Here is a 20024-nt window from a genome sequence, read left to right on the forward strand (position 1 = left end):
AACACAGCTCAGTGATGCCCAAAGGAGCTGATGACTGCCAGAGCCATCAAATTTTCCCCTCGCCTCACCTATTCGTCCAAGGATGTCTATGTTGTGAGCACGATGACATCTCTTGCCAGCGGCTTTGGCTGACTATAGCCTCACCAGTGCACGAATCCAGGCAAGGCCTCTGATGCCCTCTGATCCCAACAGCTCAGGATCCCTGAGATCACTGGCATCTATGGTGCCCAATAGCCACAGTAGGTGACAGGACAGCACGGTGCTCCTCAGTGCCCCATCAGGGCACCATCAAGGAGCCTCAAGGCCACTACACCTGGATGCCACTGTGTACCAGGGTGCCTTGAGTAGATGGCGACTCCGGTGCTCGATCTGTCCAAGGCCAAAATCCCTGTTGCCCGAGGGCTTCAGTAGCACTCGAGGGCTTTCAAGAGCTCCGGCGAACGATGCCTTGAGGACGACCAGGGTGCTCAATGGTGATCCCAGTGCCTCGTTGGTGGTGCTCGATATGGTTGAGAGCAGCAAAGAAAGGCATTAATGGCCAACGTGCCAGACGGCTTCTATGCTGGCCCTGCACCCAAATGGCATTGAATGTGCTGATGGTATCGGGGCAGCTCTTCATCGAAATAGCATTGAGGCCATGCTTTACGATGGCATCAAGACCACTCACTATGGTGGCCTCGAGGGCTGCCGCAGCATCAAGATCACATACTTCGACATCAAGGGTGGCCACTCACCACAATAGAATCAAGGGCATCAGTAGTACCAATGGCACCGCAGATATCGAGGGCACTGCAGCATTGGGGGCACCAAGGTGAACCATGGCGCTTGATGGCAGACTTGGTTCCCTATGCTAGAGGTTGTGCCACTACTCCACCACATCGTGGCCCAAGGCTTCGATGACTCCGGTGCATCGAGACTTCACATCCACTGATGCCTATGCACAGAAGGCCCTTATGGTATTGAGGGCGGTTATGCACCCAATGACATCGAAAGCGTCCCAGCACCTTGACAGCTTCAAGGGTGACCATGGTGCTCAATGGCATTCCTGGTCCCCGATGCAGTCTTGACGTGCATAGGCAACTGTTACTGGGCATGGCAGCAAGCTGCTTGCCCAAGCTCCTGCTCACCCTCTCTCCAAGGATACAGCACTGCCACCAACGGCAAGCAGGAGGGGAGGCTACATCATCCAGGGTTCCTGCTTGTGGAGACTAGTGCCTTTGAGTGTGGGGAAGATGAACTCTTCCCCATCACAGGAATGGTATGGTTCTCAATCTCTTCACAGTCTGACCTCCATCAATGCTGATCGATCAGTGAAACGACATGGAACTCCTGCCCAGGTAAAATTCAGGTGAGTCCCCAGGTTCAGCGGCCTACACAGATTATCCACAGACTGCACTCAGTCAGTCCTGCTACCACCGGATAAAAGGTACAAAAACAGACAGAGCAAGGAGAGGACACAGATACTAAACTGCAGGTGTAATATATATATTTTTTTATCTGCTAGACAGCATAGTGTCTAAGGCCCGCCATGCGGCTGGCAGACAGAGTAATGAAGAAAAAAGTGAAAAGGAACAAAACTACCAAAAGGTAAAGGAAAGAAAACAGCTGCAGCTCTAGAAAAATCATTTACAAAGACTGTGAGGAAGAGAGCAAAGCTGAATGCCATGCGACACACGGTTCCCATGACCACATGTCTCCACGGAAAAAAAGAGACTAAGGGACTCTGCCTAGGGGGTAGGGTGATGACTACAGCTGTATATGCTCAGCAGGACATGTTTGAAAGTTCTAGATTCTTTGAGATCAAAGTTCTGTGCTAGGTTCCATCTGATGTCACCCATGTGCGAGGACTACCATCCTACTTGTCCACTGAGAATAGAATATTACAAATCTAACTGGGCAGAGACTCTCTCTAAGATGGGCTCCATGAAAGATGGGGGTAGTGGAGAGTTTGGAATATTCTTTATATAGTTATAGGCAAACTTCACCATAACTTTTGTATGAGAGTGGTATTCAGGAGCAGATGGAGATAGAACCATTGAAGAGGTGTCTGATTCTGGCCCCAGTATGGGAGGAATGCTTTTCCCTACAAGATGTTTTGAAACATGCTGATCAAAAGTAAGTTTAGTGCCAAAACGTATTGGTGCTGTGGCACTCAAAGTTGATCTTACAGGAACAGTGCTGACTCTGTGTGTGCCGAAGGAGTCTTGGCACAGTGTCTCTTATTGGAGTGCTTGCTTCTTGGTGACAGCGTTCTTTTTCCTTTCTTGCACTCAATACCTGAAGAGGGAGAGTCACAGCTCCAGCATTGAGGATTCTCTGACGTTCTCTTTTTTTTAGATACTGGTCCTGCCTGCCCCTTTCCTCTGAAGGTGAAAAGAGCTGGAGTTTCTATGAGTGTGCTTGAAGAGCCACATGATGGCAGTTGCGTAGGAACTCCTAAGTCTTTCTGAAATCTGAGAGCATGTTCCATGATGGCACCATGCGGTGATGTTACACACTTGTGTGGCTGAATTCAGTCCTGCCTGCCCAAAAAGAAAAGTGCAATATAACATTGCAAAGACCTTGAATTTCAGATTTCTCTGCAATACTTTTGTTAACTTTTGCATTTGAAATTGTTTCTTTGGCATTACCTTTTTATTTTCTGTTGCTGGTAGACCTTACCCCTTATGTATACTACTCGCACACAAATATAGGGTGAGGCGAGTGAAACATCACATAGGCAGGACTGATTCCCTACACTGTATGTGTGAAGTCAGATGCTCACTGCCTACTCCAGCTAGCATGGGGATACATGTGCTAAATGGGCAATATATTATTATATTATATAGAAAACATCACACTCACAATCCCCACTTTGCTCTCTGTCTCACCCTTGGGCTTGGTGGCAGCCTCCCTCCTTTCATTTTCCTCCTCTACTCTGTCTCTGTCCACTCTCACAATTGTACAGGAATGAGTTCACTAAAGAATCTGGCACGAGATAGATTTTTTCCAGCAAAAGCACCATAATTTACAATATATTTGCAACAAAGGAAAATTGGTACTTACCTGCTAATTTTCGTTCCTGAAGTACCATAGATCAGTCCAGACAAATGGGTTTTGCATCCCTACCAGCAGAGAACTAAAAACTTTGAGGCACTGCTACAGTCCCTCAGTATTGACCTGTACCCAAGCCAACTATAAAGTAAAAAGTCTTCAACCTCCTAAATGAGAACGAATGCCAAACCAAAAAGTTGGAGCCCCCCCAAACAGAAAAACCACAAAATCAACCCAAGGGGCTAACCATAACCTGGCAAGCTTTTTTAGGTTCTGTATATATGCATTCTGACAGTTCTTTCCAGTAAGCATGCCAGAGCATGGACTTGCCGTAACGGTCTTGAAAGCAATAAGGGGCTGGGTCTCTGGACTGATCTGTGGTACTTCAGGAACAAAAATTAGCAAGTAAGAACCAATTTTCCTTTCCTGTTCATATCCCAGGCAAATGGGATGTTGCAAAGCACCCCTTCACTGGGCGGGCCCGCAAAAGACCCCCCTCTAAACACACTTTCGCCAAAGGTTGACTCTCCTGGAGCCTGAGCAGCTAAACGGTAACGGCAAGATAAAGTGTGAAGAGAAGACCACATCACCGCTCTACAAATCCTTTGCGGCGACACTAATTGACACTCTGCCCATGATGCTGCCTTTGTTCTAGTAGAGTGCACATGCAACCCCTCTGGAATTCTTCTCCCCTTACAAAGATAGGCCGAAACAATAGCTTCTTTCAGCCAAACACTATTGTGCCCTTGGAGGCCTTGCATCCTTTTCTGGCACTTCCAAACAATGCAAACAAATAATCCGACCACCGAAAACGGTTTGTGAACTTTGGCTCTGGTGACTCAGCAGATCAATTTGGGAAGGCAGGCGCTCCACAGTCTGATTCAGGTGAAACAAAGTTACCACCTTAGATAGGAACGAAGATACCATAGGCAAAAAACACCCCCTCATCCAAAATCTTCAAAAAATGGTTCCCTACAGGACAAAGCCTGCAGCTCCAAGATACTTCTGAAAGAAAAAATTGCCACCAAAAATACCACTTTCAGCATGAGGTCCTTTAAAAGGTGCCTTCCTCAACGGCTCAAAACGGAAGCCCACAAAGCACCCGCAAGACCAAGTTTAAACTCCATGGCAGCCGCAGATGCTCGACCCCCTTCAAAAACCTCACAACATCCGAATGTGAGGCCAACAACCTTTTCCCCCAACAGCATACGTCGGAGACATTCCAAGGCTGCCAATGGAACCCGCAAGGAATTGTAAACTAAGCTATTGAAAATCACGGGCTCAGAATATCCTTTTTGTCACAAGCGCTTGCTCTCAAAAGTCAAGTTGCGAGAAGAGTGATCCACCCAATCCGAGGAAATAGGACCTTGCCTTAACAGCCCCTGCAAATGAGCCAATCTCAGGGACCCGTCAATTGTGTGCTGAACCAGATCCGCGAACCACGGATGGCGCAGCTTCTCCAGCACCCCATTTACCATTCCCGCAACATGTGAAGCAGCTATCCCCCGCAAATGTCACTCTGTCCAGACAAAAAGGTCCTGGGCAACTTGGGCGACCGTGTAACTTCATCCCCCCTTGCAGATTGATATAAGCCACCGTTGTTGCATTGTCCGAAAACACTCTGACCATTCGACTTTGGACTTGTGGAAGGAATTTCACCAATGCCCTGCACATTGCTCTTGTTTCCAACTGATTGATAGACCAGGATGCTTCCACTGGTGACCACAGTCCTTGTACCAGGCGTTCTTGACAGATCACCTCCCAACCCTTGAAGTTGGCATCCATGATTCCTATAACCCAGTCCAGAACCTCCAAGCCCATCCCTTTCTCCAAAATGGGCAGACACAGCCACCCCAAGAGACTGGACCTGGAAGTATCTTGCAGCAGTAAAGCCCGATGAAACTCCTTGGGCAAAACAAGGAGTTCCAGCGCGACAGTATAAGAAAGAAAATGCCATACTGGGTCAGACCAAGGGTCCATCAAGCCCAGCATCCTGATGCCCACATGCACCCTCCTGTAGAGGGTGCAGGAGGCTGTTCGGAAGCTTGATGCTGGCTGACGCTCTGGTCTATGGTGAAGTCCTTGGCGACTAAGGACTAGACCCTCACTGGACGAATGGACAGGGTTGGACTGTAGAGGAAGAAGACTTCGCCCTGGAGACCGGCACTCCCCCGGGAGGAGCCCTTAGGAATCCGGCCGCTGGGACTTTAGGAGATTCACCCTGGAAGCCGAAGTCCCCCCAGGAAGAGCCCGTAGGGACACGGTCGCTGGGACTTAGGCGACTTCCTGATGATGCGGATGGTCCGGATGCAGGCACCTCCTGCAGGTCGTGGTTCTGGACGGCTGGCGCCTCCAGCAGGTCGTAGGAAATCCAGAAGTCAGTCCAGGAGTCGGAGTCCAAGGATGGTCCGCAGCTAGTCCAGAGGTCGATATCCAGAGAGCAGTCCGCAGCCAGTCCAGGGGTCGATATCCAGAGAGCGGTACGCAGCCAGTCCAGGGTCGGAGCCAGAGAGCGATCCAAAGCCAGTCCAGGGGTCAGAGCCAGAGAGCGATCCAAAGCCAGTCCAGGGGTCAGAGCGAAAGAGCGATCCAAAGCAAGGGAAGCAGGCAGAAGCGGGACGAAGACAACCAGGAACACAGCAAACACTGGACAAGTCCAGGAACCTTGTTGCAAGGCACTGGGGGCATCCTAGAAGCAAGATATTTATGGCTGAAGGCGTCTGACGTCGTCCTCAGCTGTGCAGCTGATTTTCCCACGCTGGCCCCTTTAAGAAAGGCTCCTCCCCGCGCGCGCGTGTCAGGGGGCGGGGCCAGCCGTGCCGAGTCGTTGACGTCTCTCCCGAGGAGGGAGAGACGTGCTGAGGGGCCTGCAGGCCCGGGGAAGCTCTGAAATGGCCCGGGCCGCCCCCGAGGTAGGTGGAGGGACCGGGGCACGGCCCGGGACAGCAACACAGATCACTGCTAACAGGCTCAGCGCCGAGACTTCAAACATCCTCTTCCGATGAATCTCTAGCTTACAGTCTTGCGTGTTCTCTAACGCTGCCAAACCCACACCCAGAATGGTCAACTTGTTAATGACCACCGAGTTCGAAGCATGCACCTTCAGCAATACTAGCAGCTGCAGGATATCCTCCGTGAGGCGATATAATTTTATTTTGGCTCTAGCCACCTTGGGAATCGCCAATGGGAAGTCCCATTACTGGTTTGTCAGCTTCTTGATCCTTTTAGGAAGAGGAAAGGTTTTCGGTGGGCCTCGGAGTCCAAACACAGGGCCTCAACTCTGAAACAGATGAACCACCTGCAGGTCATCTCCCTCCATTATCAGGACCTCTTTGGGATCAACCTGATCGACATCCATTGTGAGATCTACTGGGTCATCTTGATCCACCCCCATGACCATCTTCCGGGTCATCCAGGTCCGAATCATCTGAGCCACCAGGCCCTTCAGGATGATCCAGCCTAGCCGGTGAAGGAGGTTCCCTGACCTCCGGCCAAGGAGCCCCCAGCTTCTTTGCAGCAGGACGAGAGCTGACAGAAAAGTCCTTTTATAGCCAGTGCTTTTCCTGGTTAAAAAGGCCTTATACATAAGCAAGACAAATTTTGAGGAAAACTCCATGTCATCCTCTCCCCTGTCCGGCCCAGAGCTTGCATCTCCCCCTCAGACAGGATTGCTGGAGACAATGGGGGAGGGGTGTCCCTGAGCTCCCAGGACTCCGTCACCTTCCTGCGTGACAGGCTCTTTAGGCTCCCAGTATTGATCCTGACAGGGTCTTGGGAACCTATGGCTCTCCTACCAGCCTCACTCCACCCCCCCCCCCCCGGAAGGCCCCGCCCCTCCCCTCCAGAAATGAATTGTGGCATAGTGCCACTGCATTCAGCTGTCCCCGTGCCAGGCTGCCGGCCTGACAAGCTTTCCTGCACTGGGAAACTTCTGTTGGCACCATCTTATCTCCACATAGCCGGGCCTGCTGCAGAGGAACAGAAGCTGTGTCATCACGGTGTGTGGGAGAGGAGGGAAATACTGCCCACCGCAGCCTCCGGCTCCCCAAACAGCCCGAAGCTTTCCCACGTTGGGAAATTGATGTCAGAGCCATCTTTGTCTCCATCCACCACCCTCAGTGCATCCCTTCACTTTCTCCCAACATGTTAGAGATTTAGGCTTTACTCTTGATAACCACCTCAGTCTCCAAAAACATATTCACAACACAACCAAAGACTGTTTTTACAAATTGCAGGTACTGAAAAAAACTAAGACTTTTACTACACCACAATGACTTCCGAACAGTCCTCCAAGCTACCCTTTTCTCTAAGATCGATTCCTGTAATTCCCTTCTTTTAGGCCTCCCAGCAACTTCAATCAGACCCCTTCAAATGCTGCAAAATGTGGCGGCAAGAATCCTAACACACACGCAGATCAGAGCACATCACTCTGATCCTCAAAGACCTCCATTGGCTCCCGATCACTTCGAGAATCCTTTATAAGAGCCTTACAATTATTCACAAAACCTTAAACAACCAAAACACCATGTGGCTAAATAAATCCTTCCAATACTGCACCTCCAGAACCGTGTACAAAGGATCCTTAGCCATTCCCACCCACAATATCACCCAACTCATATCTACCAAAAAATGGCCACTAACCGTAGCAGGTCCAACTTTATGGAACTCTATGCCACCAGATCTCTGCCTAGAATACTGCACTGCCACCTTAAAAAAAAAAAACTTAAGACGTGGCTGTTCAAACAAGCCTATACTTGAATTAGCCTACTCTGGAACTAGCTACCCCACCATAGCTCCTTCCCTCACTACCACCTCCCTCCAGAACTATACAAACAATGATATTATAGTTATTGTTCTATCTATTTAACTCCTCTTGCCTAGGTCACCTGACCATTTTCTTCAACTCTTCCAAGTTTTTTATTCCCTGTTACATGTAACTTTATCCTTCCCTCTCAGTTTCAATATATTTATCCCCCTGTTATTTGTAAACAGATGTGATATGTCTATGAATGTTGATATATAAAAGTGTTAAATAAATAAATAAATAAATGTGGCCAGGTTTGCACCTCTACCATCTGCTGGAGACAGAGAAATACTGAGGGGCTGCAGATGGCACTCTCGGTTATGCAACAGTGCCTCAAAATTATTAGTTCTCTGTCTCCATCTGCTGGTAGGGATGCAAAACCCATTTTGTCTGGACTGATCTGGGGTACGAACAGGAAGGAATGTTATGAATATCTGGTAGGTAGCTTCTGGTGTGAGTTTGCTATAGGGTTTGGCCTACAGCAATGGCCCCCACATGGCATGCATTACTACAAGTCATCGCTGATGACATCAAGCTGCTCAGGCAGGCTGCTGAAGGATGGTGGTGGCGGTGTGGGCTAGATCCTATAGCAAATACGTGTGAGGTAGGCAAGCCACAAGGACATTTGCGGGTGTGGGCCCTTCCTTGCCCATGGGCTGTAGTTTGACCTCCTCTGAGAGAAGCCGACGATACCAATTACAAAAATAAATTTCTCCAAGCTTTGGGGAGAAAGTGAAGAGATTCCCAGGAATCCGTACAAGAAATGAGCTTAATTAAATCTTCTTAATTCCCTGCATGCAATATGAGGTTTTTGTTTCCGCAGACTCTGTGGTGGCCCTGCCTATGAAACGTATGCGGCATTAGCTTATCTGGAGATACTGTCACAAGATTACCTTGAAGGACAGTTCATGTTCATTCTCCCCGTGAAAGTCGTACAGGGCCTTGGCCTTTCCTTTCTTCCAGCCATCCTGTTCTTCCAATGACTTTGCTCCAACTGCAGAACCTGAAGGATTATAGATCAAAAACGTTTAAGAGAAGGCCTCTGGCAAATTTATTTATTTAAAAACGTTTCTATACCGTCTCTAAGTTATATACCATCGCAACGGTTTACAAATAGGCACAAATAAAAAAAAAAAAAAAGATACACATAGGCAAACGCACACGATACCGAACCAGTGAAAACGTACGCAGAGCGATGGAGCCTGGCAAGCAGGATGGTGGTTCTTTGTGAGAGTCATCCCTGGGGGTTAAAAATGGTGACGTGGGCTTTAATTAAAGTATTGTTATTCACGTCATTCCATGTTCTCTACCCGGCTTTTTCCTGGGCTGTAGAGCAGCACTGAGCGCTAGTTAGAATAAGAAGTTGGATCAATCGCCTGGTCCTAATTTCTGGGCACGCACCTGTGCTGAATGGCGGTGGCTCATAAAGTGCCTAGCAGCCAGAGCACTCTGTCGGTTGCTGACGCTTCCTCTCATATTCCACCCCGTTTCGTTAATTGGCGTGACTTTGACAAGCTGGTGAAAAGAGGCTATTCTGCCTTGGGGATGTGCAGGCCAAATAATATTTCATGTCATATTATTTCGCTGGGGAAGGGGGGAGCTTGATAGCTGAATTTCATTTCTTTGAGGGCTATTTTTCATTTTATTTCGGCAAACAGTGCGAGTAAAAAATGATAGAAAAGAAATTTCATATTTTTTTCTTTTTTAAATGAAATGAAACAATATAGACAATTTGTCATTGACGGTGTGTGCTGTTTTAAATGAAAGCACGTCTCTACTAAGCACTAGGCTCGGCGAACTGGAAAATATACATGTATGTCCAATACATGTTTAAGGAGATATATCCATTCTTCCTGTGTTACATTCGAAACCTTTGCACCTCAGAATCGTGTCACTCTGAGGTGCAAATGTCTGATTTTTTGTTTGTTTGTTTGTTTTACTGGATGACAATCTCACTCAACTGATGGCACACTGCAGCAGGCAATATGGAAGGAACCAAACACTGCCATTCCCATTCTGCATCAACTTTTTTTTTACTGGTTCAGATATATTTTCATATACCCATTACTATACAAGCAGTATAATTAATCCAGCAGTACTAACACTTGCAAGTCGGAACAGTGGTAGAGAAATCATGGACTACAGCATGCTGTGTGCAATGGCTGCTTTACATCAATAGATGGCAGGGCGAGACTGTAGTAAGCTGAGTGACTGAGGCATCTCAAAGAATTATGAATAGGACTCAGACGAGGAGCTTCCTACTGTAGAGAGTCAGAGTAGCCATGACCTAGCTCTGCAGGGCTGTTCAGTCAATCAAATTACTGAGCTGATGGACACAACCCATCATTTTGTTTCACTATGCCTTGTTGCACAGTTAGGCCATTTTTTTCCTCTTGCACCTGGAACAAAACCAGAAAGGCAAACAAACTAACCCAAACCACTTCACATCGCAAAACACCTGTGAATAAGTCAAGAGATGCTGAAAGTGAAACCAGTATCTCTCTGTACAGAAAAAGGTTAACAGATTCAGGAAACTTCATTGGCAGAACAACATGTACATGTGCTATCAAAATAATACACAAAGCGGTTAAAAAAGAAAAAACCCTTATAGTAATAGTAAAATAACATTACAGCATCCAAAAAAGACTTTAAAGAGAATAATTTCACACAGTGGCACATTAGACAGGAGACGAATGTTATAATCCGGTGTATCAGTGACAAAATGAGCAATTTTCCTTCCTTTACAGCGTGCATGTAATGCTTCTTTATAGTTTCTTGTGATCCTGCTTTATTAAAAGTAGTCACCTTACATATTGCAAGTGTATTAATATAATAATAATAATTTATACAAAGACTATTGCACATTTTTTCCTTTTGTTTTTTTTAATATTTTATATTACTTTAAATTAACATTCAAGAAAAAAATCTTTATAAGAACACTGAAATGCACCACAAAGAATAATCAAAACAAACATTAGGAGGTCCATTTTCAGTAAGCTGGGGGAGTGGACAAGTTATACGGCTAAAGTTAGTCAGATAACTGTCACACATACTCAACATGTGTATATATATATATATATATATATATATATATATATATATATATCTATATATATCTATCTATATATCTATATCTATCTATATATCTATATATCTATCTATATATATATATTCTGCTAAAGTTATCTGGGTTAAATATTCTGATAACTTTTAAACCTAATCATCTATATTTGACTATAACTGGTTAGAACATAAGATATGCCATACTGGGTCAGACCAAGGATCCATCAAGCCCAGTATCCTGTTCCCAACAGTGGCCAATCCAAGTCATAAGTACCTGGCAAGTACCTAAACATTAAATAGATCTCAAACTATTCCTTATTGATAGCAGTTTATGGATTTTTCCTCTAGGAACTTATCCAAACCTTTTTTAAACCCAGTTACACTAACTGCTGTAACCACATCCTCTGGCAATGAATTCCAAAGCTTATCTATGCGCTGAGTACAAAGAATTTTATTCAATTTGTTTTAATGAGCTACTTCATGGAGTGCCCCCTAGTCCTATTATCTGAGAGAGTAACTAACCAATTTACATTAACCTGTTCAAGTCCCCTCTTAGTTGTCTCTTCTCCAAACTGAACAGTCCTAACTTCTTTAGCCTTTCCTCATAGGGCAGCCGTTCCATGCCACTTATTTTAGTCACCCTTCTCTGCACTTTCTCCAGTGCAACTATATCTTTTTTGAGATGTGAAAACCAAACACTGCACACAGTATTCAAGGTGTGGTCTCACCATGGAGCGATACAGAGGCATTGTGACATCCACTATTTTATTTGCCATTCGTTTCTTAATAATTCCCAACATTCTGTTTCCTTTTTTGAATGCCACAGCACACTGAGCCAACAATTTCAATGTATTATCCACTATGATGCCTAGACCTCTTTCCTTGGTGGTAACTCCTAAGATAGAACCTAACATTGTGTAATTAACTACAGCAAGGGTTATTTTTCCCTATATGCATCACCTTACACTTGACCACATTAAATGTCATCTGCCATTTGGAAGCCCAATCTTCCAGTCTCACAACCTCCTGCAATTCATCACAATCCGCTTTAGATTTAACTACTCTGCATAATTTTGTGAATCATCTGCAAATTTTATCACCTTACTTGTCGTACCCCTTTCCAGATCATTTATAAATAGATTAGAAAGCACCAGTCGAAGTACAGATTCCTGTGGCACTCCACAGTTCACCTTTTTCCATTGTGAAAACAGACCATTTAATCCTACTCTGTTTCTTGTTTTTTAACCAGTTTGCAATCCACAAAAGACATCGCCTCCTATCCCATAACTTTTTAATTTTCTTAGAAGCCTCTCATAAAGGACTTTGTTGAACGCCTTCTGAAAATCCAAATACACCACATCTACCAGTTCACCTTTGTCCATGTTTATTCACTCTTCAAAAAATATGTAGATTTGTGAGGTAATACTTCCCTTGGGTAAATCCATGCTGGCTGTGTCCCATTAAACCTTGTCTATCTAAATGTTTTGTGATTTTATTCTTTATAACAGTTTCCATGATTTTTCCCAGTGCTGAAGTCAGGCTCACTGGTTTATATTTTTCCAGATCAGCCCTGGAGCCCTTTTTAAATATTGGAGTTACATTGGCCACCTTCCAGTCTTCAGGGACAATGGATGATTTTAATGATAGGTTACAAATTAATTGAAATAAGTCTGAAATTTTATTTTTTAGTTCTTTCAGAACCCTGGGGTGTATACTGTCCGGTCCAGGTGATTTACTACTCTTCAGTTTGTCAATCTGGCCTACCACATCTTCCAGGTTCACTGTGATTTGGTTCTGTTCATCTGCATAGTCACCCTTGAAAACAGTCTCCATAATAGGTACCTCCCCAACATCCTCTTCAGTAAACACCGAAGCAAAGAATTTGTTCAGTCTTTCTGTGTTGGCCTTATCTTCCTTAGATGCCTCTTTAAACTCTCGATCATCTAACTGTTCAACCACAGGCTTTCTGCTTCAGATATATTTAAAGTTTTTACTAAGAGTTTTTGCCTCTATTTGGTTAAAAGCCCCCCACCTCAACTAGAGCTCCCCCACAAAAGTCCTAGTGTCACTGGAAATGGTAGGAATATACTGTGCTCCTGGGCCTTTTGGGTTGCTCCAGGTGAGATGAGAGGGTTCGGACTGGGATTACAGGGGGAAGGGTAGGGAGTAGGAAGGGGTCTTGGAGCCAGCTTGATTTTTGCAAATTCGGAAATGGAAGGTGGGGTAGGCAGGCTCCTAAAGAGATATGGTGCACAACATTTTTTCTTTGCTTGGGAGACTGAGGGGGTGAAGGGATATCTGGCATTATATTTATTTATTTTTTTTTATTTAAGATATTTTATATTCTACCCATTCTGCTTCATACCATTATAAGCAGATCACAGCATTAAAACACAAACATATAGAAACATAGAAACATAGAAATGACGGCAGAAGAAGACCAAATGGCCCATCCAGTCTGCCCAGCAAGCTTCACACATTTTTTTCTCTCATACTTATCTGTTTCTCTTAGCTCTTGGTTCTATTTCCCTTCCACCCCCACCTTTAATGTAGAGAGCAGTGATGGAGCTGCATCCAAGTGAAATATCTAGCTTGATTAGTTAGGGGTAGTAGCCGCCGCAATAAGCAAGCTACACCCATGCTTATTTGTTTTACCCAGACTATGTTATACAGCCCTTATTGGTTGTTTTTCTTCTCCCATGCTGTTGAAGCAGAGAGCCATGCTGGATATGCATCGAAAGTGAAGTATCAGGCACATTTGGTTTGGGGTAGTAACCGCCGTAACAAGCCAGCTACTCCCCGCTTTGTGAGTGCGAACCCTCTTTTCTTCTCCCCTGCCGTTGAAGCAGAGAACTATGCTGTATATGCATTGAAAGTGAAGTATCAGGCTTATTTGATTTGGGGTAGTAACTGCCGTAACAAGCCAGCTACTCCCCTCTTTGTGAGTGTGAATCCTTTTTACCACATTTCCTCTTGCTGTTGAAGCTTAGAGCGATGTTGGAGTCACAGTAAGCATGTGTATCTTTATTTAATAAGGGTATTGTCTCCAGGCAGTAGCCATCATTCTGGCGAGTCACCCACTCTTCATTGGCGGCCTCTTGACTTTATGGATCCACAGTGTTTATCCCACGCCCCTTTGAAGTCCTTCACAGTTCTGGTCTTCACCACATCCTCCGGAAGGGCATTCCAGGCATCCACCACCTTCTCCGTGAAGAAATACTTCCTGACATTGGTTCTGAATCTTCCTCCCTGGAGCTTCAAATCGTGACCCCTGGTTCTGCTGATTTTTTTCCTACGGAAAAGGTTTGTCGTTGTCTTTGGATCATTAAAACCTTTCAAGTATCTGAAAGTCTGTATCATATCACCTCTGCTCCTCCTTTCCTCCAGGGTGTACATATTTAGATTCTTCAATCTCTCCTCGTACGTCATCCGATGAAGATCCTCCACCTTCCTGGTCGCCCTTCTCTGTACCGCCTCCATCTTGTCTTTGTCCTTTTGAAGATACGGTCTCCAGAACTGAACACAGTACTCCAGGTGAGGCCTCACCAAGGACCTGTATAAGGGAATAATCACTTCCCTTTTCTTACTCGATATTCCTCTCTCTATGCAGCCCAGCATTCTTCTGGCTTTAGCTATCGCCTTGTCACATTGTTTCGCCGACTTCAGATCATTAGACACTATCACCCCAAGGTCCCTCTCCTGCTCCGTGCACATCAGCCTTTCCCCCCCCATCGAATACAGTTCATTCGGATTTCCACTCCCCACTTTGCACTTCTTGGCATTGAATCTCAGCTGCCATATCTTCGACCACTCTTCCAGTTTCCTTAGATCTCGTCTCATTCTCTCCACTCCTTCCGGCGTGTCCACTCTGTTGCAGATCTTAGTGTCATCCGCAAAAAGACAAACCTTACCTTCTATCCCGTCCGCAATGTCGCTCACAAAGATATTGAACAGGACCGGTCCCAACACCGATCCTTGCGGTACACCACTTAAAACCGCTCTCTCTTCAGAGAAGGTTCCATTTACCATCACACATTGTCTTCTGTCCGTCAACCAATTTGCAATCCAGGTCACCACCTCGGCACTCACTCCTAAGCTTCTCGTTTTATTCACCAGTCTCCTGTGTGGAACGGAACCGTATCAAAAGCTTTGCTGAAATATGATATCGGCAAAGCTTTTGATACGGTTCCGCACAGGAGACTGGTGAATAAAACGAGAAGCTTAGGAGTGAGTGCCGAGGTGGTGACCTGGATTGCAAATTGGTTGACGGACAGAAGACAATGTGTGATGGTAAATGGAACCTTCTCTGAAGAGAGAGCGGTTTTAAGTGGTGTACCGCAAGGATCGGTGTTGGGATGAATCTATGCCCAACACCATTTTTAGTGATTTTGCAGAGTGGGGAGAGAGGTGCTGCTGTGGAAAGATTTTTTATTTGCTACTTAACCAGCTATATTTTGAATATAATCTGTTAAAGTTTATCCGGGTTGACCAGATAAGTTGTCTGACTAATGTAATTCCGCTCTGGAGTGCCCCAGGATTGCCACTAACTTACCTGGATACAATCTATCTGGTTAGAGGGGCTGTAAATTTAAACCTTGGGGGTTTGTCCAGGTAATACTTACCCGGATAAAATCCTTTGAATATGGACTCCTTGGAGACAAAATTATTCAAAAACTGTGTTCTATTCATCCACAAGTAAGGGGAGAAATCAAGTGATATTTTTTCGTTCTTACTTGCAGATGGTTGTACGAAGCAGAGGGGCAGGATTCCCTCTCTCTCATCCAGCCTGCCCCTACACCACTCCGCGTCCAGGTGCTCCGTGATCAGGATAAAATCTCCTTTTCTAAAGGGCAGGTCTTCATCGGTCTCCGCAGCAAAATCGTAAAGTGCTTCATACCACTCTCCTGAAGATCTATTGTGCTACGAAAGACATCACAAAAAAAAAAAAAAATTGTTGCTAAAACCCATGAAGAAGCAGGAGATTAAAGTTTAGTTTCCATTTGTTTCTCATCACAGTGCAGTCTTCTAGCAGCTAGAAGGCTGCGGTACCTTTAAAGAGGCACAAGGACAATGACACAGTACATAAGCTTTCACCATCACTTCAGATACGAGAGCAGGGGACTGAAGAAGGGGCGTGCAAAACACCACATTTTTTTTTTGTTCGCCCTTTAAGAAGCATCACAACCTATAAGGCCTCCATTTTTTTTCCTGTAAAATCATAAGCAATAGTACAGCTACAGGAATGAGCAAAGGGAAGGGATGCAAATCCAGCCCAACCAAAAAATATCACCTGAAGTTGAGCCTTTCCAAGGCAGAAGTCGCACAGGTCTGCTGATGCTGAGGTCTTACGACATCCCCCACATGTCAAACAGCACTTCCTATGCTTGGCAGGGGCCATCATTACCATGACGCAGAGAAGGCAGTCAACTTGCCCGCTCAAAAATCCAGCCTCCCAAGACGTAAAAAAAATAAAAAATAAAAAAAATGGAAATGCATCCCCTCACTGATCACTACAGAGCAGTCAAAAGGCCACAAAAGCTAATTCTTTTGCCTTTTATTAAAAAAAAAAAAAAAAAAAAAAGAAAAAAGACAAACTTTACTAGCACTAGCAACTGAAAAATAAATGCTAGGTAGACAAATAACTTACTTCCCTTGAGATTCTTAGCAGCTCTTGATGCTCTTTGGGGGTGGGGACAGGAAACTAGAGCAGAGGGGAGAGGAAGAGGGAGCCTGAATTCTCTGGGTTTCAGACCCATCCCCCCTTTAACAGAGGACCAAGTCAGCCAAGTGTCACTAGACCCTTGCCCCCTCCTACCCACTGGTCCTGCTTCCACCAGGAGCTGCCCAAAGAAGTAAGCCTCCCAGAGTAAATTAGTCTTCCAAGTTACAGGGATTTCACCTCTATCATCTGCTGGAGAGAGAATATTGAGGAGCTACAAGTGGCATGGTTCCTTAATATAGGGTAATTTCGGCAAAATGGTCATTCTCTGTTGGCCTGGTGGGCTGATAAGGAAGCACGTTTTGGAAAAATATAGATTTTATTCTTTCAGATGAAACCTCAACTATTTCTATAAGACAAAGAGAGGCTTGCCCTAAGAATATCTACACAAACTGGTAAGTTACTCATTAGTATAAATGACAAGTGAAAACCAGTAAATACTCTGAGAGGATCTTCAGCTCAGGCTGAGTATGGGCTCCACTGGTACCATAAGATAAGTTCCCCAGCTTGATCAAGGTCTTGCTGTGCCAGCCAGTGTTGTGGGGGCACATCCGTTCCTGTGCTGGGTTACGGGTGGGTGGCAGAAGGGGGCATTTCTGTCCCACTTTCGACTTGTCGTGCCTATAGGCACCATAGGAAGGGTGAGATCTGGCCAATGTCTGATCCCATTGCTCTTTGCTGGTGATGTAGGGAGGGGATCCACCAGGCCATGCTGAATCTCCTCATATCTGGCACCATAGGGAGGAGGTACTCTTGGTCTGTGCACAGAAACCATTTTGTCAGTATTGGTTGCAACAGCTGCAGTGCAAACTTTTGCTCTTCACTTTTAAAATATCTATTCATTTTTTTAATGCATGCCAATCCTTTTGGCAAAACTACACATTTTGCTTTGGAAAAGAGACCTCGGTCACATCAGTATAGAAACAGAAGTGCCCAAAGATCCCATCCATCCAGTAATGGGGAGTTCCTCATTAATATATACATTAAGTTCTGTTTAAGGCCTATGCAGAGCAACATTTATGTAACTCTTGCAGTGAAATAGCCTACCTGGGAAGCAGGTCTGAAAGATTCTCTTTTATTCTTCCTTTGTGCTTCAGATCCTAAAAGATGATGATAATGTGAATGTCAGATAACCTGGACACACAATAATAAAAATTCTATGGGGAAGCTAGCAGGCAGTATTAGAAGCCCCCTAGGATCAGTCCTGCTACTGAATAGCCTGTCTGTCAGAAAGTTTCTGGTCACCTCCCAGTACCTGCAAGCATGAATCTGTTTGGGCTGCTTCCAGGGAGATCTTCAACAACTTCCACAAAGTTTAGTGGGAAAATTCCTGTCTGGCCTTTCAGTTCTCCCCTGGCCCACTCTTCGCTTACATATTCCTTCAAGCCAATGACTTCGCCTTCTGCAAAACTTAGTTCATCTTTCTGATCGCCTATAAATTCAAACCGAGACACGCATCTTGGGCCCCTGGGGAAAAAAAACAAATGGCAACTGGGTAAGAGACAAAATTTAGAGAGAACAGTCAGAATTATAGTTTTCCCCTTGTATTTTAATGTAAAAAATAAATTAGCTTGGATTTTGGTTTGATTAAACCTCAAGCCTGATTTTAGTTCACTTGAGAAGAACCTGACCGGCCAGTCTATGATCTATTTAATGTACATAGGATTCTTGCCACTATCACATTAAGTCAGGCTCCATAATATCTGAAGGAGCTTAAGGCCCATGGTGTTGCTAGGTAACCAGGGCCTACAGGAAGAGATGCATATACGTATGCGTGCAACAACATGAAGATAGGCTGCACTACAAATGTTCTGCAAACCCAAGGCATGGTTGGAAGGGAAAGGTTACCCCTTTTTGTGCATGTGACGAGAGATCACAGGCTTGAAAATAGAGACGTTCCCTTCATTCTCTATTTGATAAAAATATGGAAAAGCAGGTCTTGTCTTTCTTACACCGCAACACACGCTTTAACCTGATGAGCGTTTCTCACGATGCTTTCGTGGGGGGGGGGGGGGGGGGATGACTCAGGATCAGCATTTATATTGCACTCTATATCTAAATCCAAACCATACCCACAGGAAAGGTTTTCAGACTGTTACAATGTACCACAAAGTTAATGGTGGGAACTTGAAATACAAGCAAGACTACCAGTTATTTAAACTAATTTGAGTAATTCATTTGAAGAAAAGTAGAATTGTGATTTTATTTTCTGTGATTTTTACCCCATTCCTAGGTGAAATGTCTAAAATATGAAAAGCTCTTCCTACTTAGCAAACAGGCTCAAAGGAAATTCAGGTTCTGGTGTGGTCACTAGACAGAACCCACATTTGCCCAACATCACACTATGTCTAAAAGATCAAGGAACTCTCAACAAGATGCACAATTTCAATACATAGTCACATAATCCTGTCTGACAAATTGCAAGGACTGTTTATTTATTTATTTTTAACAACTATTTTATAATATAGAAGATGGAAAGAGGCCTTAAGAGAGGAGATATATGATAAGTTATAGTTAAAAAAAACAACCCAAAAAAACCCATACACCTTTCCTTCCACAACTTTTTATATACCGTAAGCGTAAAAAAATAAATAAAATCTCTCCAAGCAAGAAAGAAGACACACCAAAAGAAAAAAAAATCAACATAGATATAAAAGTTTTAAAAAGATATATATCAAGAGCAGTCAACTGGATAATTTTGAGTAAAAATGGCAGTGCTACTCTTTCAAAGAGGCACATCAACTAGATAAAACAAAACATTAAAGCTGAACCATTCCTTTAAAAGGCAAAATGCTAAAATTGAAAAAAAAACCCAAAAACATTTTAATAGACTATTTCTTAGTTAGCAGTTATAAAGCTTTTGCCCAGGTGACATACACCCAGGGTGCCTTGCAACCTTCTCTGGAGATCTACCAGAGAGACACCATGAGGCGAGAGCAACTTTCAGGAAAGAAATGAGTGAGACTGGTTCAGTGCAGATGTGACTTAAGAGTCTGCTCAGATATCATAATACAAGCCAGAGAGGTCCAGTAAAAGACAATTTGTTTAACACATCATTCTGATGTACTGTATCAAAAGGAGAACACACAGAGCACACATACGTGCGTGAGCACGCAGGCATGTGTGTGGCAGAATGGTGTTGTGAACTGGCTGACTGGGCGGAGTCTAGGCATATCACTACTCCGGTCACACTAAGGAGCAGATTTGAAAAAAGTGCACAAGCGCGCACTTTTTTTCACACACCCGGCGCAAAGAAGAGTACGCCGGATTTTAATAGAAAAATCTGGGGTCGGCACACGCAAGGCTGCACAAAATCGGCAGCCTGCGTGTGCCGAGCCGTACAGCCTGCCTCCATTCCCTCCCGCCTCCCCCCACCTTCCCATCCCTTCCCCCTAACTAACCCAA

General features: G+C 44.8%; 1 protein-coding gene across 5 annotated transcripts in view; it reads right to left on the reverse strand.

Annotated features, from left to right (window-relative positions):
* Positions 1–20024, reverse strand: part of SH3D19 (SH3 domain containing 19) — a 247586-nt gene that overhangs the window by 12767 nt on the left and 214795 nt on the right. For all 5 annotated transcript variants that reach the window (XM_029605834.1, XM_029605745.1, XM_029605658.1 and 2 more), the window contains 4 exons: positions 17875–18086; positions 17667–17719; positions 15634–15820; positions 8731–8840 (listed from right to left, as the gene is read on the reverse strand). In XM_029605834.1, the coding sequence (XP_029461694.1) occupies positions 8731–8840; positions 15634–15820; positions 17667–17719; positions 17875–18086 (562 nt within the window). The remainder of the gene's footprint in view (positions 1–8730; positions 8841–15633; positions 15821–17666; positions 17720–17874; positions 18087–20024) is intronic.

This window comes from Rhinatrema bivittatum, chromosome 1 (genome assembly GCF_901001135.1).
Source record: "Rhinatrema bivittatum chromosome 1, aRhiBiv1.1, whole genome shotgun sequence".
Classification (NCBI taxonomy): domain Eukaryota; kingdom Metazoa; phylum Chordata; class Amphibia; order Gymnophiona; family Rhinatrematidae; genus Rhinatrema; species Rhinatrema bivittatum.